At 42.5% G+C, this 23,052-nt stretch overlaps 1 protein-coding gene across 4 annotated transcripts in view; it reads left to right on the top strand.

Moving 5' to 3' along the window:
* The first annotated feature begins 1,522 nt into the window (after window positions 1-1,522).
* The window catches only part of SLC35F4 (solute carrier family 35 member F4), a 448,534-nt gene continuing 427,004 nt past the window's right edge, over window positions 1,523-23,052 (top strand). Inside the window, exon 1 of one of the 4 annotated variants that reach the window (XM_073609422.1) lies at window positions 1,523-3,162. In XM_073609422.1, coding sequence (XP_073465523.1) covers window positions 3,060-3,162 — 103 coding nt within the window. In that variant the 5' untranslated portion in view covers window positions 1,523-3,059. The remainder of the gene's footprint in view (window positions 3,163-23,052) is intronic. The other 3 variants (XM_073609424.1, XM_073609426.1, XM_073609428.1) reach the window with 3 other exon arrangements.

The following is a 23,052-nucleotide window of genomic DNA, read 5'->3' as shown; positions in this document are numbered from 1 at the left end:
GAGCATGATCTTCATGCCTTTGCCATGATATGCCTGGGTTTTCCATAACCAAATCTGACTTATTACTATTGCTTTTCTCATACTGCCTAGTTTGCAGTGTAATTGTATACTGTTTGTAATTGTCCCTGTTGGATGATTTTAGTATTGTTCTTTTGGCTTTACTCAATAAAACGTTTATGGGAAAATAAAAATAATTTTTTTTGGGGGGGGGGGCACAAAAAAGGTAGATGGAATGCTTCTCAATTTTAAGTAAGGGAAATAGAGAGTCTTGCGTATAGATTAGAATACTATAGAATTATTGTCCCCTGTCAAACTTTTCCTGAGCACCCTGTGGGCATTAAAAAAGGGTGCTGCCAGGATTGTGCCCAGGCTTAAGAAAACAGTATTTTATTAAAAAAAATACCAATTGTCTAATATACACAGTGTTATGTAAATTCTAGCAATAAATCCTTATATTTTTGCCCCCTTGGCCAGTTGAATATACCATTGAAAGGGCTTTATTATATCTAAACTAATGCAGGTACCACTTCTAAGATCTGATAAGTGGCAATGTTATCCATTTTTGTTCTTGGTTTGGACATGCCATGTTACAGTTTACAGAAAATTATAAAGCTGCAGATTGAAAAAGAAAGGTGATTTTTAATGGCATTCAATTACAATGTGGCTTGTGTAACAATTGTACATGCTACCTATATATTTTTTAACTTGCTATTTTTTCCCCCCCAGGAATGGAGAGTTCCCTTTTCAGCACACGGGCGGTTATTTACTAAAGGCAAATCCACTTTGCACTACAAGTGCAGTTGGAAGTGCAGTCACTGTAGATCTGAGGAGGACATGCAAGGAAAATAAAAAACAGATTTTTGCTTGTACATGACTGGATGATAAAATCAGCAGAGCTTCCCCTCATTCAGATCTTCCCCTCAGATCTAAAGCGACTGCACTTCCAAGTGCACTTGTAGTGCAAAGTTGAGTTGCCTTTAGTAAATCAACCCCTAAATGTCATCCCATTAAATCCACTTGAATGTACTGCTAACCTTACATTATAGCTGAGTTTGCTAAGCACATTGATATCAGTTGTGAGTTACTTATGGGCTGCTATACAAAATAAATTAAATAGATGTGCAATAAAAAGGTAACTGCCACAACCATGGTAAACTTGGTAAATTCAAACCACTAAAAAAAAAAAATATATAAAAGAAAGTGCTGTTCAACAGTCATAAATCCTTAACCATCACAAGGCTCTAACAGATATCATGTAAATACATACATTTTCAAATCCCATATAATAGCTTGTAAAAATAAATGTTAAGTGATTACATATACAATCATAAAAATAGTCCCAAAAGCACATTAATAGTTTGCATCCACCTACAGAATGGATATGTATTATTCCATAAAACAGTAACATAATTCATAAGAAGTATAACTTGTCCTTTGATGCGATAATGCTGAACTAGTAAAATCCTCCAGATATGTGTTAGGGATGGCTTACAGCATGCCATCCCTATTGTGACTCAGGGACTTTACAATAGCGCCCCCTAGCAGCCCTCATCACCTACTACAAGGAGAAGTTGTGTGCTCCTGAGTGACACAGAGGCCGGCTCGCATGTGGCTAATGCGGTGATGTGAAGCCGTCCTACAGGTTCACTGGCGGAGCTGCAGCAAGGACAGTGCTGAGACCCTGAAGGAATGTGCTCAGTGCTCTACAGACATTAGGGGCAGGAGTCCTGGAGGAAGAGCACAACTTGGACAGACAGATGTGCGGGGACCTAGTGCGGCACAATCAGCGCTGCCGGAGGCCAGCGTGCACCTGTGGACTTCAGCACCAGGGACAGAGGCAGTAGGATTCATCACTGCGGACAGCGGCGATAGTATTCACTACAGCGGACAGCGGCAATAGGATTCAGCATCGCGGACAGCGGCAATAGGATTCAGCACCGCGGACAGCGACCATAGGGTTCAGTACCGCGGACAGCGACCATAGGGTTCAGTACCGCGGACAGCGACCATAGGGTTCAGTACCGCGGACAGCGGCAGGCGCATATCCCTAGTGCTGAGCGGGACTTTCAATGAGATCCTAATGCCGATATATCTCTCCCTGATAGGTAGCAGCAGCCTGTGAATAGAGAGCCTCGTATCATTGACCTAACCCCATACTGCATGCTGTCTTCTTCTCTGCAGGCTCCTAATCAGAACCTGGGACAGGAACAATACGATTCAGAACCTGGGACAGGAACAATACGATTCAGAACCTGGGACACTAGCAATCAGAGTTATAAAGTTTCTGGTACAGGAACAATTGGACAACTGCAATCACATTCATCACTTGGACAGGAGCAAGAGGAACTGACACCTGGGGCAGCATTAATCAGGATTCAGCACCTAATACAGGAACAATCCGATTCAGGACCTAGTACAGGAACAATCCGATTCAGCACCGAGTACAGGAACAATCCGATTCAGCACCTGGGACAGCAGCTATCCCATTTAAAACTTGAGACAGCAACAATCAGATTCAGCATCTGGAATAGGAACAATGATATTGAGCACCTGGGACAGGAATAATCAGATTCAGCATCTGGGACAGTAATATTCAGTTTCAGCACTTGGGACAGCAGCTATCCCATTCGGCACCTCTGGCAATAGCAATCAGAGTTAGGAATTGTGCTAGCAGCAATATAATTCAGATTCCAGTACAGGAACAATAGGATTCAGTACCTGGGACAGCAGCAATCACATTCAGCACCTGGACAGGAGCAACAGGAACTGACACCTGGGGCAGTAGCAATCAGATTCAGGAATTGGGACAGTGACAATAGAATTCAGTACCTGGGACAAGAACAATGAGATTCAGCACCTAGGACAGGAACAATAGGACTTGGCACCTAGGACAGCAGCAGTCAGATCCAGCACCTGAGGCAGGAACAATTCAGAAGCTGGGACAGTAGCAATCAGAATAAATACCTGGGACAGAACCATCTATCCATAGTATCCAAGACTAGAGCAGACTCAAGAACAACTCCTTCTTTCTAGTACTGCCATCCTAAGCAGCCTTCTTTATGGATGTCAAAGCAGCTCCCAACGGTGTGGCCACCATAGAGGACAGGATCCTTAGAATCACTGGCTACTATGGGTATTACCCAGGCTACTCCAGTCAGAAACGTAAGATTCACTGCAACATTTGCAGGATAATTATATTATTTGGTTATCTGAAACTATATTTAAGCATGATATACATGAAGTAGGCAGTGCACGTATAAATGAATATATTGTGTGCAGAGAATGAAGCATGCTTTTTCTATTCAGGAGGTGTTAAAATTCTTCAGGCATGACTACTATTATCTGTCTTTTGGTCTTGCAAACCATCACATTCCTAGACTAAGTTAATTGCATGCTCGGTTTATTTAAATGCATTTCTAGAAACATAGTAGCAACAGAACTAGAAATGAGCTGAATAGTAACAAGGATGATATAGATAACAGAGAGCTGAATTCCTCTTGGGGGAGGTCACACTCTCCTATCATGCTCTTTATCTAAAAGATTGAACTGCTGTTGTATTTCGGCACACAAGGATCCACATTCTAAAACAGTGGAAACAAATACAAATTAGTGTGTGGGAGATGATTGTGCCCACAGCTTGATAACATCAGGAGAGCCTACCTTAGAAAAAAAATACATGGTGATGTCAGCATTTTTTAAAACTCTCCGCTTAATAATCTCTGCTTAATAACCATAATTAATTATAGCTTTTACCTGGAAAATAAAACTTTTAACTGCACTTTATTCACATATTTTATATGTTGATAATAATAACAATATTAATATTATTAGTGTTTGATTTTGCATGACTTTTTATAACTTAGGTGTTTAGGATTTTTCCGATTTTGTATCAGTCATATAATATATCTCATCTCATCTAAACTTTTTGTTGTTGTTGTTGTTGTTAATACATATGGCTCATTGGCTTTACCCAAATTAAAAGTATTTTTTTGTGTGTCTGCTGTTCAGCTAACTGCATCAGAACTTGTGACATCAGGACATGTATCAGGACATGTGAATGAAAACTTTGTATCCTGTGCTGTCTTATTTCTACACATTTTCTGTGTGTTTTTGCTTTTTTTTTTTTAAGCCTAAGAGCTTCATGCATAACACTCTTCTTGCTAAAATGTGCCAATTTGTATGCAGGAAAAATAATTTGCTACTCAGTAAGTACTATTTAAGAGCAGCCAGTGATAATGTGTTAACATTATACTGGTATAAGGTGCTGTGTAGGTGTAATGTTTTTTTTTGTTTTTTTTTTAATCTTTATTTTTGTGCATGTATGTGGGTGGGGGGGCTGGGGGAGTGTGTTATATAAAGTTATCTCAACCATATGCTTTGCAAACAGTAAATTGTAAACTTGCTGGAATGCTAGACACATTTTGCTTAGTGACCAAAAGTGAAATCTGCTTTTTGGAGGTCCAGTGATGACATTTATGGTAATAGTGATTTATATTTTGGGTTTCAGAGAATTGGCAAACATGTTTCAGAATTCTAGAACAATGGCACAGTGATTGCATTCTCAGGGATTCAATTCCCTCATCTGGCACGTTTTAAGGAAACCTGCCATGAAAGAAGTATGTAGGCAGTCATTACTGAGATTCTTCTGAAACTGCTAGTTACATAGTTTATAAAAAAGAAAAACAGAGATCCATTCAGTTCAGCCTTATATGTGTGTGATTGTTATTCTCTAACAATTCCCATAGCCCTGTATAGTTACAATGTTTGCCTGTCTGTAATGCTGATCATACCTTTCTTAGTCACTGACCTGAAATATGTATGCAATGAGTAAAGTGAAAAGTATTATTGTATGCTTGTTTCATCTTGATGGTCCCGTAAGTGCTAAAGTCAAATAATGAGCATGACAGCCAAACAGATAGCATTTTTAGTAGATAAGAAATGCCACTTATGTATTTTGCTCTTCCATTCCGATCATAAAACAGTGCCCTTTACACCAGCATAAGGCAATAGATAGCATACATTCTGGGAAATTTACACAGCGTATATAGTATCACTGGTCTAAGAATTGAAAGATCACATAGATTTATAGCAAATTCTTTTTTCATGGAACACTCACTGGGGGTTATTTACTAAAGGCAAATCCACTTTGCACTACAAGTGCACTGCAAGTGCACTTGGAAGTGCAGTCGCTGTAGATCTGAGGGGAAGATCTGAAATGAGGGGAAGCACTGCTGATTTTATTATCCAATCGTGTGCAATCTAAAATGCTGTTTTTTTATTTTCCTTGCATGTCCCCCTCAGATCTACAGCGACTGCACTTCCAAGTGCACTTGCTGTACACTTGTAGTGCAAAGTGGATTTTCCTTTAGTAAATAACCCCCACTGTTTTGCTAACTGAAATAAAACTCCTATGCCCAACTGTGCAAGGTGTTGAAGTTTATTTAATTAATGTTTTCTGGTTAAATGCCAATTCCCATAATTATATTTGTGGCTCAGATGATAATTGTGTTTTAAAATGATTGCTATTAATGTGCAATGCATAAAGAATTTTCAGAGCACAGTTCAAAAGAAAAGAATGCAGATTCACACTTTGATTACTTAATGAGTATCAAGGATAGAATGAACAGTTTTAATTAATTTGCTGTTTAATCATAGATTTGCATGAGTGTTGGAAAATAGTTAAGGCTGGCACATTTAACAGTTATGAAAATCTGCCATGTAATACTGGGTATCACTATACTTTTGTGGCTCATGAGCCTTTATGTAAAACAGGAGACATGTGTTTTGTTCCCAGGCATCTGTCATCAATTTTTATGGCAGACTGCCATTTGCAAAGTCAGTGATGGCACTGAGTTATGGCTTCCTTCCAGTATATGTAACCCTTCATAGAAATAGTGTGCTATTCATTAAACTGAGTTTTGAGAACAGTGATTGACACAATCTAGTGCTCCAGCTGTGCTGTCAGAGCTCCTGTAGAACTCTGAGACAGCTAAAGCAGACACAGGCAACTTGCTGTATGCTATACGTTTCAGCAGATGTCAGAGCATGCTAGGACCATTAGTACTGCAACAACAGGAACAAAGGAGTTTGGTGAAGCCTAAAGCAGAATCCAGAAGTCCAGCAACATCTGGTGGCAATTAAGATTAAGTAGTTTATTTTATGAATGGGCAATATAAAAACAATATGAAATATTTATGACAAATCAATTTTTGACTGCCTTTTCACCAACCCTTTACTATTCCTCCTATCAGTCCATGAATTTTTGGGCATATTGACATTAAATGATTTCTGTTGTTTTTGTTAAAAAGCACTAATTATACAGTGCAACAAAAAAAATCGAATTTCTTGTTAAAAAATATTTTAATATTGTAAATTTAAAAACAGGATCAATCTATTTAAAAATGATTTTTTTTTAAATTCTATTTTATTGAGTTTTCAAAAATAACTTAGAAGAAAATTCAATACAAAACTACAAAAAAGTCCATCTGCAAAAGACAGGGGATGTAAAGAAAAAATTGTACTCCACCCGTGCCCTCATCAGAATCATGATGAGGTAAAAGATGATACATTTCTCCCCAGATCTCACACAAAATAGAGAGCTACATATGTAAACTAGACAACATGGACATAATCACGCAAACATCAAGACCTCCCAACAGCATAGGACAAGTCCCATAGGAAGCCTCCAAAGGGAGACCCTACAAATTTCAATGCAATTTGGAAAAAGGGGACACTTGGGGAAGGATCCTAATATGTAAAGTAATGCCCTACATCTAAAGCAGGATGCAATAGGAAGTCAAGTCATGAGGGCCACACTTTCTCAAATTTGGAAGGGTATACTCTGTGTTGTATGTGGCTCTACACAATGGAAGAGCATTGATTACTATCGATTTCCATTTACCTAGAGTCAGTAATATAGGGTATTTCCAGTGACGGACAGTTGCTTTCTTGGCATAAAAAAGTTACATACCAAGCAAGGTTCTGGTCACTTTGCCAGCACCCAAGGAGTCAACAAGGCCCAACAAACAATAACCATTCTCCTGGTGACTTCTGGCACCATAAAAATGGAGCACAGGACCTGTACCCAATAGTCATAGTCTACTCCTCACCTCACTCCTTCAGTCTCCTCTCGCATTACTAACTTACTAACTGACATATCAGCATGGATGTCGCACCACTTCCTTAAACTAAATCTCTCTAAAACTGAGCTATTAATATTCCCCCCCGCCCGTGCCCCCCTCCATGACTTTTCCATCAAAATCAACAATGCAACCATCAGTCCCTCCCCTCACGCCAGGGTACTAGGTGTAATCCTAGACTCTGACTTGTCATTTCAGCCCCAAGTCCAATCGTTGTCAAAAGTTTGTAGAATTCACCTCCATAACATCTCTAAAATTCGCCCCTTTTTAACAAATTAAACCACCAAGCTCCTCATTCACTCCCTTGTTATCTCTTGCCTTGACTATTGCAACTCCCTTCTTATTGGCCTGTCTCTCCATAGGCTATCGCCTCTTCAGTCTATCATGAATGCTGCTGCCAGACTTATCCACCTTACCAACCGCTCAGTGTCTGCAAACCCTCCCCTCCAATCCCTACACTGGCTCCCAATCACTCAGCAAATTAAATTCAAAATACTAACCACAACATACAAAGCCATTCACAACTCTGCCCCGAGCTACATCACCAATCTTTTCTCCAAATATCACCCAAATCGTCCCCTCCGCCCTTCTCAAGACCTCCTACTCTCAAACTCTCTCATCTCCTCCTCCCATGCTCGTCTCCAGGATTTCTCCAGAGCCTCTCCCATCCTCTGGAACTCGCTACATCCACTGGTCCGGCTATCCCCTACTCTTGCTACCTACAGGCGATCCCTGAAAACTCATCTCTTCAGGGATGCCTAACTAATCTCCTACCACTTCCATAAGCTCATTCCCCACAGTTACAACCTTTTGTACCACCTTCCCCACCCTATTAGATTGTAAGCTCTTCTGAGCAGGGCCCTCTTAATTCTCTCGTATTTTATTGTATTGTAACTATATTGTCTCCTTTTATATTGTAAAGTGCTGCGTAAACTGTTGGCGCTATATAAATCCTGTATTATAATAATAGTAATAATAATAATAATAATAATAATAATAAATAGCTGGACAAGTCCAGGAGATATGGAGGAGAGCAGAACACCTCCAAAGCTCTGTAAACTGGGGAGCCGAAAACTTCTCCACCTTGGCTGGCGTAAGCTAATAATGATGAACAATTTTAAACTGTATAAGTTGATCTCTAGCCAAAATAAAAAGATGGAACAGATCGCCCCAGATATTATCCCAACCATTGTTATCCAAAGTGGGGAGGTGCAGGGTCTAGTGTTCCCTGCAGTTAACCAGGCCTTGCGATGTAGACTGCTAAATAGCCCTGCACACAGTTGAATGAACCTTAGTTAAGGACTCACTTCCCAGGAGAGGTTCCATATACATTGTATGTAAGTGAAAAGAAGCAAAATGAAACTGGGCAGAGCAAGTGTGTCGTAATTGAATATAGCGGAATAAGTATCTATTGGGAAGGGAATATACCAAAGAAGGAAATTTACCATCTAGAAACAAATCTCCTAGGATCCTAATTCCCTTTGATGCCCGTTAATACCTAAATTATCGGCTCCAGAAGCTGAAAGAAATTCTGAACATGCAGGTTGCTCGGGAGAGAAGTATGAGGGGGTTATTTGTAAGTGTTACACAAGGAGATGCATCCTAATGCTATGTACACACAATAGGATTTTCCCACAACAAAACCGTGGATTTTTTTCCAAAGGATGTTGGCTCAAACTTGCATACACACAGTCTTGCATACACACGGTCACACAAATGTTGTTGGAAATTCTGAACGTCAAGAACGCAGTGATATACAACACGTAAAAGGAGCTGAGAAAAATTAAGTTCAATAGCCAGTGCGGCTCTTCTACTTGATTCTGAGCATGTGTGGACACGATCGGAATGGTCTTGTCAGAAAATTTGAGAACCTGCTCTCAAACATTTGTTGGCGGAAATTCCGCCAACAAATGTTCTATGGAGCATACATACGGTCGGACTTTCCGACAAAAAGCTCACATCGAACATTTGTTGTCGGAAAATCCTATCATGTGTACGGCCCATTAGTCTGGACAGTGCTCTAATAGTGGAGTTCATGCTTCAAGTAAGAGGATAGGGGGCTTGACAGGCTCTATAGGGGAGCAACTGAAGCACTTCCTACAAACCTACGATCGTCGCCTTGGTTACCACCGACTCATTCGTTTTGTTCAATATCAACCAAGTATATGCATGGGTATGTTGCCCATCCACAAAATGCTTAAGAAAAGGGAGGGGGGTCTTGGGACTGTCTTAAGGTGGCTAAGCTAAGATTAGTGGAACTATTAAAAGTGATATTTTAGCAATAGATGGAACATGGTGGAGTATAGAATCTGCTTGCCTCTCTGAAGGACCTCAGTAGGTGACACATAGATTCCTGCTTTGCTGCGGTCATTGATCAGTTTTCGCTAGTTGAGTGATATTTGATGTTGTGCAGAGTAAAGGGTCAGTCCCCACAAATTTGGCATTATAGTTACAGATGATGTTGGTCACCTTTGACTTCTTATATGTCTTGGATACTTCAACAAGGAACATTATTCCAGCTCTGTTCCTTTTCACCTAGTAGTTTTAGTGCTTCCATGCAACTATGTTCTGTCACCTACTAGTTATTATTATTATTAATTTTTTTTTACAGGTATTTATAGCACAAAAAGTTTGCACAGCACTTTACAATATAAAGGAAGAACGTGCAATTACAATGCATTTCTATATAGAAGGTATAGGAGGGCCCTTCAGTACAGTTTTAGGTAGAAGTGGGGTATACTTCCCTGCATAAAAACGTTTTCAAGGATTGCCTAAAGGTGGACAGGGTAGGCGCTAACCAGACATACTGGGGTAGGGACTTCCAGAGGATAGGAAAGGTTCTGGAGTCCTGCAGGCGAACATGGGAGGAGGTAACAAGGGAGCTAGAGAGCAAGATGTCTCGGGAGGAGCAGGTGATATGGGTGGATGATGGGTGATATCTTAAAATGAGGTTGGTGATGTAGCTGGGGGCAGAGTTGTAGATGGATTTGCATGGTGTGATAAGTATTATTATTTTTTTAAGTTCAGCTAGTGGAAGCCAGTGAAGGGATTGGCAGAGAGAGGCAGCAGCCACAAATTGGTTAATAATGTGTATGAGTCTAGCAACTTAAAAATTTCAACCATTAAAGTTATTGCAAAGGTTTAATTTTTATTTTTCTAAAATAGCAAAAATGTCATACTTACCTGCTCTGTGCAATGGTTTTGCAAAGAGCAGCCCCAGTCCTCCTCTTTTGTGGTCCCTCACCAGCACTCCTGGCTTCTCCTCTTCTCTGAGTGCCCCAATAGCAAGCCGCTTGCTATGAGGGCACACGTGCAGGCAGACCTGCTTCCTTATTGGCTGAGAGGAGAATCAGTGTGACAATAGCGAGTATTCACTCGTTATTATCACACAACCGGGTGGGCTTGGGGCGCAGAGCCCACCCTTTTTTGAGCTACCAAGCTGGATTTTGCAGTGCTTATGTAAGCTGCAGCACAAGTCATGGGGAGGGGGACTGTTATAGCTAGAAATTGGAAGGCCAGGTCCCATTGCAACACAAACTCTGCTGTAGGGACCATTCTAGATGAGCTTCCTGCTGAATATGGCTGTTGTGAATGATACAGGTCTACATTTACATGTCAATGCTACTAAACATGAAATGCAGTGGCACGTTGTTATTACCTTCCTGCCGCTACTGTGCATGGACCAGGTACTGGTGCCAATTTGGGTTATGCATGAAAGTTCTTGTTCAGACATAGGTGATAATGCTCTCCCCTTTTCTGCGAATCGTGGTCCTGCATTCTCACCATGTCACAAAAATTTTGAGTGACGTTTTGACGTTTACAAGTGGCCATTTCAATACAATTATGTTACTTGGAAGTGCAGTCCCCGTAGATCTGAGGAGGACATGCAAAGAAAATAAAAAACAGCATTTTAGCTTGCACATGATTGGATGATAAAATCAGCAGAGCTTCCCCTCATCTCAGATCTTCCCCACAGATCTACAGCTACTGCACTTCAAAATACAATATGTGTATATATATATATATATATATATATATATATATATATATATATATATATTAGAGGAGGGAGACTTAAAATTCTACAATTGTTACCAGAACTGGAATAGGGGAGAAATCTTCCAATAGGGACACCTGTTATGCCGCGTACACAGGAGCGGACTTTCCGGCATACTTGGTCCGGCGGACCAGAGTCCGCCGGACAATCCGATAGTGTGTAGGCTTCGGCAGACTTTTTTTCCCCAAAAGTCCGCCGGACCTAGATTTGAAACATGTTTTAAATCTTTCCGTTGGACTCAGTTCCTGACGGAAAGTCCGTTCGTCTGTATGCTGGTCCGACGGAAAGCCCGCTCGTCTGTATGCTGGTCTGACGGACCAGATACGACGCAAGGGCAGGGTATTGCATCTCACGCTCGCTGCAATAGGAAAAACAAATTTTCCTATTGCTGTGAGCACGGGGCATGCCAGGCCCTTAGGTCTGGTATGGATTTTAAAGGGAACCCCCTACACTGAAAAAAACGGCGTGGGGTCCCCCCTGAAATCCATACCAGACCCCGATCCGAGCACACAGACTGGCCGGTAAGGAAAGGGGGTGGGGACGAGCGAGCGGCCCCCCCTCCTGAACCGTACCAGGCCGCATGCCCTCATGCCCTGGGACTGTGACGTTTTAGGTGGCGTGGTCAACATTACCCGGTGACCACGGCCCCTAAAACGTCACAGTCCCAGCATGCCCAGGGACTGTGACGGCATAAGGGGGTGGGGTCACAGCGGAGCGCTCAGAGAGCATTCCAGCCTGAGAGACCGTCGTGTCAACATCTGGAGAAGAGAAGAAGGAAGAAGCCAAGAAGACAAGAAGCAGAAGTCCGGACCTCTGCTGGCAAAAGAGCGGCATGAAGATAGCGGAGGAGCTGGCAGAAGAACTGGAACACCGGGAGAAGAGGCCAGAGAGAGCGGAGAAGAACCAACCGGACGCCGGGAGAAGAGGAACCGGAGGGACCCCCGAAGCCGGAAGAAGACCCCCAAAGCTGGAGGAAGACCCCCGAAGCCGGAAGAAGACCCCCCCGAGCTGTCTATTAAATTATTTTAAAAACCTGTGTAGTGTGTTTTATTATTGACACTTTTTCCCTAGGTAAATGGGTAGGGGTACCATGTACCCCATACTCATTCACATAGGGTGGGGGGCCAGGATCTGGGGGCCCTCTTATTATAGGGGGCTCCCAGATTCCAATAAGCCCCCCGCCCGCAGACCCCGACAACCAACGGCCAGGGTTGTCGGGAAGAGGCCCTTGTCCTCATCAACATGGGGACAAGGTGCTTTGGGGTGGGGGGGCCCTGCGGAGGGGCCCTCCCCCAAAGCACCCACCCCCCCATGTTGAGGGCATGTGGCCTGGTACGGTTCAGGAGGGGGGGCGCTCACTCGCCCCCACCCCCTTTCCTGACCAGCCGGGCTGCGTGCTCGGATTGGGGTCTGGTATGGATTCTAGGGGGGACCCCACGCGTTTTTTCAGCATAGGGGATTCCCTTTATAATCCATACCAGACTTAAGGGCCTGGTATAACCTGCGACGGGGCTCGCAAGGTGTCAATCTCGCCGATAAAAGCGGCGAGATTGACTTCCTTTTCTAGTCCCGTCGTACCCGAGTCACGGTCAAAATGAACGGACTTGTCCGTGTGTGGGCAAGTCCGTTCATTCTGAAAGTCCGCCGTAACTCCGGCAAAAGTCCGTCGGAAAGACGGGCGGACTTAGCCTGCCGGAAAGTCCAGTCGTGTGTAGGCAAGTCCGTCCGTTCAGGTAGTCCGCCGGAAAGTCCGCCGGAAAGACCGTCGGACCAAGTCTGCTGGAAAGTCCGCTCATGTGTACGAGGCATTACAGTGACAACTGTTTAGGGGGGCAAGAGTGCACTCTTTTCACTTTGGGCAGATTTTCTTAACATTTCTGTTTGCCGAGGGAAATCTCCCAAGTTGATTGCAATTTTGACTATTACCGCTTTGATCCTAGGCTAACAAAAAGTTTTGGCTTTTTACATAACTTAAATACATACAGCGGGTAAAATAAGTATTGAAGATGTCTCCATTTTTCTAGGTAAATATATTTCTAAAGGTGCTATTGACATGAAATGGTTACCACGTCCGTAACAACCTATGCAATCCATACATACAAAGAAACCAAAACAAAAAAGGTTCAGAAATTAAGTTATGTGTAATAAAATGGTAAAAGTATAAAAGTAAAAGTATTGAACACTAACTGAAATGTATTTAATACTTCGTACAAAATCCTTTGTTGGTAATGACAGCTTCAAGATGCCTCCTGTATGGAGAAACTAGTCACATGCATTGCTCAGGTGTGATTTTGGCCCGTTCTTCCCCACAAACAGTCTAAAGATCTTAAAGGTTCCGTGAGCCTCTTCTATTCTGAATATTGATCTTTAGTTCTTTCCATAGATTTTCTATTGGATGATTGGCTGGGCCATTCTACCAGCTTTATTTTCTTTCTTTAAAACCAATTGAGAGTTTCCTTGGCTTTGTGTTTGGGGTCATTATCTTGCTGAAATGTCCACCCTCATTTCATCTTCATCATCCTGGTAGATGGCAGTAGATTTTTATCAAGAATGCCTTGATTCATTTTTTTTTTTAAATTAGGTTTGCCAGTACCGTGTGCTGAAAAACAGCCCCACCTCCCACCTCCAAACTTCACTGTTGGTATGGTGTTTCTGGGGTGATGTGCAGTACCATTTGACCTCCAAACATGTGTATTATGGCATCCAAAGAGTTCAATTTTGATCTCATCTGACTAGACTATATTGTCCCAGTATTTCATAGGCATATCTAAATGTTGTGCAGCAAACTTTAAATGAGCTTCAACATGCTTTTTCTTCAGCAATGAAGACTTGCATGGTGAGCATGCATACAGGCCGTTGCGGTTGAGTGCATTCATTACAGTTTTGTTTGAAACAATTGTACCTGCTAATTTCAGGTCTTTCTGAAACTCTCCACAAGTGTTCCTTGGCTCTTGGACAACTCTTCTGATAATTCTTTTCACTCCTCTGTCAGAAATCTTGCGAGGAGCACCTGGTTGTGGCTGGCTTATGGTGTTCTTTCCACTTATAGATTATGGCCCCAACAGTGCTCACTGGAAAATTCAGAAGTTTAGAAATCCTTCTGTAATCAATGCCATCAGTATGTTTTGCAACAATAAGGTTGTGAAGGTCTCGAGAGAGCTCTTTGATTTTACCCATCATGAGATGTTTTGTGTGTGACACCTTGGTAATGATGAGAAGAAAGTGTCACCAGCACACCAGGATCTCCAAAACTGGGTCCAAAACTTTAATCACATAGTATCAAAAAATAACCCAGCAATGCTCTACTCGGGCAGATTTGATATCCTCCTTTTTGACAGCACCAGGTATGCCCCTACCTCCATTGGAGGTCATTGCAGGGATGGAGGCCCCTATAACAGATAAACAATCGGCCTTGGCGATAGAATCCTCTAAACCAGGGAAAGCCCCCTGGTCCCGACGGGTTAAATCTTATATACTATAAAACCTTCCAGTATGTTCTCTCTCCTTACTTTCTACGCGCTTATAATTCTATCTCAGCTAATGGTAAGCTAACAGAGGACGCTTTGAGGGCTCACATTATTGTGATTCCCAAGCAGGATAAAGATCATTCTTAATGTGGGAACTATCGGCCTATAGCACTTTTAAATGTTGACTTAAAATTATTCCCAAAAATCCTAGCGAATAGGTTATTGCCACACTTTCCTCATCTTATTCACGCAGACCAGGTAGGTTTTATCCCACAGAAAGAGGCCAGGGATAACACTATAAGGGAGATAGACTTGATTCATATTGCACATTCAGAGAACTGGCCCCTTCTTCTTTTATCAACAGATGCTGAAAAGGCATTTGATCGGGTGGATTGGCAATTTCTTCTATTTACTCTTAGACATATTGGCCTGGGGGAACCTATGCAGTCATGGATTCAGGCATTATATACTGGTCCTACTGCGGCCGTGCTGGTCAATGGGGTCCATTCAGAGTATTTCTCTTTGTCTAATGGGACGAGACAGGGTCCTTTTTCTCCATTAATGTTTGTGTTAACCTTAGAACCCTTTCTCTGCAAAATTAGATCGGACCCCTCTGATCAGTGGACTTCAGGTTTCAAATACGGAGCATAAAATTGCCGCATATGCAGATGACCTTTTATTTTTTTTACCAAACTGGAGGTTTCATTACCATGTTTACTCCAATGTCTAGCTCAGTATGGTGATCTTTCTAATTTCTCCATAAATTATACTTAATGTGAAGCGATGAGTGTCCTCCCTTCCAAGATTGTACTGTTAGCTTACAAGGTGTATACCGGTTCAAAATAAGTCCTTTTTGAAATACTTGGGGGTCAAAATGACCCCGGATACGGCCCTACTATATGGGACAAACCTCTGCCCATTATTATCAAAATTGCGATCATATTTTCAACTGTGGCAGACCCTTACCCTCACGTGGTTTGGGAGGTGTAATGCATTTAAGATGACACTGCTTCCTCAGATCTTATATTTAATGCAAGCGATACCGATGAAACTACCTCAAGCTTTTTTTCTCTCATGCCGAACACTGTTAACTAAATTTCTCTGGAGCAGCAAAGTTGCTCGACTTCGCTACTCGTTGTTGGTTTTGCCTAAATCACGGGGGGGGGGGGGGGTAATTGGTCTGCCTGACCTGATCTCTTATCATCGAGCCTTACACTTATCGAGGGCGCGGTGTCATGGTGTACTTCCTCAACTGTGGATACAAGTGGAACAACATGCTTCCCCAATTGTTTTGTCTGCACTTCCATGGGTCGCTCATAAATACTATTGGGGATTGAAGAAGCATCCTACAATCAGGGCTACTATTGCAGTTCTTACTCATATATTTTCAACAAAAGGCCTCTCTCCCTACCCATCCCCATTAACACCAGTGATGCAGAATCCAGATTTCACGCCTGGGCTTGATAATAAACAGCTTTGAGGGTTGATAGGAATAGGTAGAACTAGATGTATGCATTTTGTTACCCAACAAGATTGGATGTCAACGCAGGACCTCTCCACTCTTTCATAGCCTCCCTTGAGCCCGTGGTCTGCCTTTCAATTGTCACACATTTTAAGGTCTATAGCAGATGCGGAACTATATGTAAGGCCACTGACACCCTTTGAGCGTTTATGTGTGGAGGGGGAACATGTACCACACATGTTGTCACTTTTGTATAAACAGATTATTCAGCCTCCGAAAGGCCAAATTCCTGCTTATATAGGACGCTGGGAAGAGGACCTTCAGATTTTTTTCACAAGATCGCAAATTAACAGGATTATTCTATTGGCTCATAAATCCTCCATAGCAAGCTGCTTTCAAGATTAATTAGGCTCATGTGGGCTGGCATTTAATTGCCAACATCCCTTAGTATACAGAACAAACTAGCACCTCAAAGGTTTGGGATTTTAAAGGCAATGTAAACAAGTAAATTTTATGTAAAAAATATATTTTATTAATACAAAAATTCCTAAAAACAATGATCCTATGGATCCAAACAAGGTCATTGAAATTCATACATAGAAATAGATATAATGACACATGATGGTGACAGAAAGTGGTAGAACTCAACTACAGTTCAACAAAGAGATAAATATCATAGCTCTAGGTGATACAGAGTTGCAGAGTCCAAGCTGCTTTCAAGAACAGGGTTATAAGTTATTGGTTAGGTGGTATAGGGTTCCTGCCTTAATGGAAAAATTCTATCCGCAAATTTCTAAGTTATGGTGGTGATGTAAAAAAGAGACAGGGACATTACTACACATTTTTTGGCTGTGTCCTTTAATTACAGCATTCTGAAAGGACGTGGGGAAGATGATTAAAAAATTGGCATTTGTTGACCTTGGTTCGGACTCTTTGGGCTATCTCTTGCATTTAAATGAACAACCCTTTCACCACTATAGAAAGACGCTGTTAGCGCAAATGCTGAATGCTGCCTGTATTCCAGACTTGTGGAAGTCCAAGACTACACCTTCTCTGAAACATTGATTCTCTAAGATAGACGAAATTAGGACAATGGAATTTATGACAGCGTCTCTCTATGGTTGAGAGGAGGAGTGTAGGCATACCTAGCGGCCATCATGGATGGCCCTTTCGGGTACTTCTCAATATTTTGATTGTATTTCCGTCTAGGTTGGGAGGGTGGATTTATAAGGATGAGCTGGGCCCTGATGGGGGAAAAAGAAGGAAAGAAAGGGCACACCAGCCATGTGCATTATCTTTTGGATGAATTTTATTAAAACTAATGATAAAAAGAAGCTACTTACAAACAGTAGTAGAAGATCTCAATTGTGTAAAAACAATCTTCCAATCACAGCATGCAGTCAGGGAACAACAGAGCCCACCAGAGGTGCCGGAAGAGCTCACAAAAGTCAGTGAGGCAGCAGTGACTTTTGGGCTCTGTTGTTCCCTGACTGTATGCTGTAATTGGAAGATTGTTTTTACACACTTGAGATCCTCTACTACTGTTTGTAAGTAGTTTCTTTTTATCATTAGTTTTAATAAAATTCATCCAAAAGATAATGCACATGGCTGGTGCGCCCTTTCTTTCCTTCTTTTTCGTTGTTTGCTAGGATCCCCCATCCTTGAGGGCAGCAAGTTCATACACCGCTTGTTCAGCCACCCGCTTGTGCGCAGGAGCATTTTTCTTCCCTGATGGGGGAACTCAGGGGGGGGGGGGGCAGGGGGGTGGAAGCAGTGAAAGTTTTGAGTTTGAGTTAGTTATTTTTTTTTGTTTTGTTTTTCTTTCTCTCTTTTTTTTTTTCTTCTTTCCCTCCTTTTTTAGTAAATTTTGTCTCCGGACCCCCATTGATGGGGTCAGGACAAAGGTTACTCATCTTAAAGTAGTTAAGTTAAGCTATATGTAATATAGGTTAATAACTGCAGTAATTGATGCATATTGAAATATTTTGGAGGTTACTATTTGATTTGAAGTGAATTTGCACTACGGTGGTGTATTAATTTATATTCTGCATTAATCTCCTATCTTTAGTGTAACAACCCCCCCCCGAATATGAAAGGGGTTAAAGTCGTTTAGGACATTCCATTCCCGAACACAAAGGCAGCTACCGAACACTCCGATCAGCCAAACAAGAAACCCATACGAATAATTCTCCCCCAAGTACGAGATGAGGCTCTGTCTTGAGGTTTAAACAGGACTGACTCTTTATTAGAACCAAAATTACAAGTCTTTATATACAGTTAAAGAGGAGGTCCCCCTCCTGCTCATTTTACTCTAACAATACACCTGTGACCAGAAACAGAATTAACATGAACTAATTAACTAATGCTTTAGACAGCCTAGGTGACTCAGAGACATGACCTTTCGGAGAGACTTCATGTCTCCTAGCTCACTGACTATACAATACACATTATCATACATCTCAATACAATTGTAGGGTTAATTAGCACACTGGATGAAAAGACTCTTTAGAAGCTGTGACAAATCATGCTAGACTAATTTACATTATCGCAGACACAGACAGAGACAGGTGTCTGGAATTGACATCAGCATCTCCTCACAGTATGTGTCCCAACAGTATGAATCAGTCACTATTTGTAATATGGCAAATACAGGGTCCCCAGAGTCTGTGTCTCTTGGGGGGATATGGACCCAAATCTAAAGTAATATCACCTCAAGGGTCCCCAGGCATACAGCTCACAAAGAGCACCGTTCCCCCAAATACCAGGGCCCATAATCGGTAGGCAAGAGGCTAGCATTCAGTCCCCTCCAAAAGCCTCTGTCACAGCTAGGTCTGTCACATTTAGTTTAAAAATGTAATATGTGTCAATGTTGGCTTATTAGATGTATATGCTTAGCGAAGTTGGTTTTGTAATAGGTTTACATCTTTGTTTGTCATTTTTTTTACATGATTGGTTATAATTGGAAAAATCTTTGAATAAAGAATTATACGTAAAAAAAAATAATAAAACAAAAACGACGTTTCTGAGCCACGCAGGACCCCTTCATCAGGCATGTGACCAAATTATTTTTTGATACTATGCGATTAAAGTTTTGGACCCAGTTTTGGAGATCCTGGTGTGCTGGTGACACTTTCTTCTCATGATTGCAGTCGGTTCCAGCCGTTGGTTATTTCAGCACCCTATTTAAGATACAGCCTTTGGTGCAGGAACATGTGCATTGGGAGTGTTACCTTGGTAATGAGACACTTTTTATAGGCCATCAGTTGAGACTGAACCAGCTAATTTTAATTTTCACTGACAAGGGACAGGATTGCTTTCTAGTTACTGATAGATTTTAGCTGGTGTCTTGGCTTTCCGTGCATTTTGCACCTCTTTCTTCGTGTGTTCAATACTTTTTCCCTGTGTCATTCATTTTATTACACATAACTTAATTTATGAACTTATTTGTTTTGGTTTCTTTGTATGTATGGATGGCATGGGTTGTTACTGACATGTAGTGAAAATTTCATGTCAATAGTACTTTTAGAAATATATTTACCTAGAAAAATGGTGACGTATTTAATAATTATTTTACCCGATGTATTTGTAATGGTAATGATAATGGTAATGATAATTTCTTACCTTTAAACAATATGTTCATGTTTTTCAATGCAGTCATCCTGTCAGGGCTGGGCACAGTCCTTCCTTCTCTGAGCTGGCTGCTCAGCTGTCGGCTAATTGCCAGCTCCTGTCTCTCCACAGTGACTCACCTGTTGATGATATTCTGCTCATTAGTCCTGCCTACTTAAGCCGTCCAGTCCAAATGATCTCTGCCTTCGCCTTGGTCATATCTCTAGAGACGCTCTCCTGTGCCCCTGTTAAAGACTTGCTTGGCTGACATTCCTTCTGGCTCCAGATCTTGCTTGCTGTTCTACTACGCTCATCTCTGGCTCCCTGACGTTTTGGCTTGTCTGACTATGCATTCCGGTTCCTGAACTCCAGCAATGTTTTGAATATATGTTTACTCTGTTTACCTTTTTTTATTATTATTAAACAAGTGTGATTTAACTGTACTTCTGTCTCAGTCTGATTCATGTTTTCTGACAGTAGGCGAAGGCCATGAATTCAGAAGTTGCAGTCAATCCACTTGGTAATATTTTTTCCGGATTGGATGGGCAGGATCACCGCATAGATCAGTTTGCCATGGTATTACAAATGCTCCTGAGTTGCACGACTCACCTGGAATCTCCTACTGTGGCTGCTCTGGTACAACCTGTGTTGCAGGCCATCCATGCTGCTGCTCCAATCTCTGTGCAGACCCGCCTTGAGTATTACCTCTATAAGAGGTATGTCTGGTTCTGCTCCTCTTCCCCAGTGATTTGGGGGCAATCCAGTCCAATGCAGAGGGTTTCTCAACCAGGTTGAGATATACGTTGAGATGCTGCCCCAGGTGTTTCCCGCAGACAGAAGCAAAGTAGGTTTTGTGATATCTTTGCTTTCTGAGAGAGCCTTGGCCTGGGCAAACCTATGGGAGACGCAAAAACCTGTTGTCTTGAGCTACCCTGAGTTTGTGGCTTCTTTTAAAAGGGTATTTGACGTTCCCGCAAGCTTCGCTTTTGCTGCCAAATGCCTCATGTCCATCAAACAGAGTAAGAGAACTGTTGCCGATTACGCCATTGAATTTCGTACTCTGGCAGCAGAGGTTGCTTGGAACAATGAGGCCCTCATGGCTGCTTTTTCTCATGGTCTCTCTCGAGCTGGAGAAGATGATCATGTTTGCCATCCTCATTGACTCCAGACTCAGAGAAAGACTCTCTTTTAAGGAGCGCGTGTGGAAGCCTCCTGTACATTTGTCTCCGAGCTTTGCAGTCCCACCCTTGCCTCCCTCACCTCCCATACCTCCTGGTACCGAGTCGGTCAGTGAAGGTGAACCCATGCACTTGGGTTTCACGTGTCTCTCTGCGGATGAGAGAACCTTTAGGAGGAGGGAGAGATTGTGCCTTTATTGTGGCCAGGCGGGTCACTTTTTGAAGTCTTGTCCTACCTGTTCAGGGCACGCCCGAACCTTGAGGTCCTGTCACGGACAGACCTTAGGTGGCGTTGTTTCGTCCCCAGTTATCCAGAAAGATAAGCCCCTGGTTTCGGTTACCCTTTCTTGGGCTGAGTCGTCCGTCAAGATACAGGCTCTAATCGACTCTGGGGCTGCAGGCCTGTTCATTGATGCTGCCTTTGTATCAAAGCACTTGATTTCCCTGCAGCTGTGTGACACTCCACTTGCCATTGAGGCTCTTGATAGGAGACCTCTACAGCCTGCCCATGTGACTCATGAGACTGTTCCATTGTCCATGGCTGTAGGAGCTCTTCACCATGAGATAATCCAATTCCAAGTTATATCCTCACCTAAGTTTCAGCTGGTTATTGGTTATCCTTGGTCACAGAGGCACAAACCCTCTTTTGATTGGCTCCGTGCTGAGGTTCTCTCCTGGTTGCCACAATGCAGTAAGACATGCTTCCAGAAGGTAGCCAAGGTCCTGTGCACCTCTTCACTCTCCTCCCTGCTGGAGGAGTACCGCGATTTTAGCAATGTCTATGACAAAGGTCAAGCCCGTAGTTTGCCTCCACACTGATATGATTGCGCAATTGACCTTTAACCTGGTGCCATACCCCCTCGTGGCCGGGTTTACCCTTTGTCGGTCTTGGAGGATAATGCCATGGAGGGGCATGTTGCAGATGCACTTTCTCAAGGTTTCATCCTCAAATTCTCGTCTCCTGCTGGTGCTGGTTTCCTCTTTGTGAAGAAGTGGAGTGGTGAACTGAGACCTTGTATTGATTATAGGGGTCTCAATAGTTTCAAGATTAAGAATGCCTATCCGATTCCGTTGATTATGGAGTTATTTGACTGCCTCAAGGGAGTAGCGGTTTTTACGAAGCTTGATTTGAAAGGGGCATACATATCTCGTGAGGATTAAGGAGGGCGACGAGTGAAAAATTGCGTTTAATACCAGAGCAGGCCATTATGAGTACCTCGTAATGCCTTTTGGCCTTTGTAATGCCCCAGCAGTTTTCCAGGAATTTATTAACGATGTCCTCCGAGATTTGTTGCAGTTATGTATGGTGGTTTATCTCAACGATATCCTCATATTTTCCAAGTCCCCGGAGAGCCACCACACAGATGTCTGTCATGTGCTTCAGAAACTAAGAGAGAACAATCTCTACTGTAAATTGGAGAAGTGGGAATTCTATTGTGAACAGGTTAAATTCCTGGGTTATGTCATTTCCATTGCTGGTTTTTCGATGGACCCAGAGAAACTTTCAGCAGTCCTACAGTGTGTGCTCAGAGTAAGACTCCACAATACTTTCCAGTGGGTCTCCTACAACCCAATGGAGAGAGGCCCTGGACCCACCTGTCTATGCATTTCATTGTGGAGTTAACCAACTCCCAGGGCAACACAGTTATCCTTATGGTGGTTGACTAGTTCTCGAAAATGTCTCATTGTATTCCACTTAAGAAGTTGCCCACTTCTAAGGACTGGCTTCCATTTTTGCTCGGGAGATCTTTCTCTTACATGGGCTACTCAAGGTGATTGTCTCGGACAGGGGTAGTCAGTTTGTGTCCCAGTTCTGGCGAGCCTTTTGTGCACAGTTGGAAATTCAGCTTGCTTTCTCCTCTGCGTATCACCCGCAGACTAATGGGGCTGCAGAACGAGCCAATCAGTCCTTGGAGCAATTCCTGAGTTGCTATATTTCTGACCATCATAACAACTGGTCAGACCTCTTACCGTGGGCAGAGTTTGCTCAAAATAGTGCCGTGAATTCTGCTTCCCGATTGTCCCCATTTTATGGCGAGATATGGTTTCCAACCTTCCATGTTGCCTGACTCTTTTGTTGCGCAGTGTATCCTGCGTTAGAGGAGCATCTCTGTGGTCTTCATTCCACTTGGGTACAAGT

This window comes from Aquarana catesbeiana, linkage group LG13 (genome assembly GCF_042186555.1).
Source record: "Aquarana catesbeiana isolate 2022-GZ linkage group LG13, ASM4218655v1, whole genome shotgun sequence".
In the NCBI taxonomy this organism is placed as follows: domain Eukaryota; kingdom Metazoa; phylum Chordata; class Amphibia; order Anura; family Ranidae; genus Aquarana; species Aquarana catesbeiana.
The sequence above is the reverse complement of the archived record's forward strand: the minus strand, read 5'-3'. Positions and strand labels throughout refer to the sequence as shown.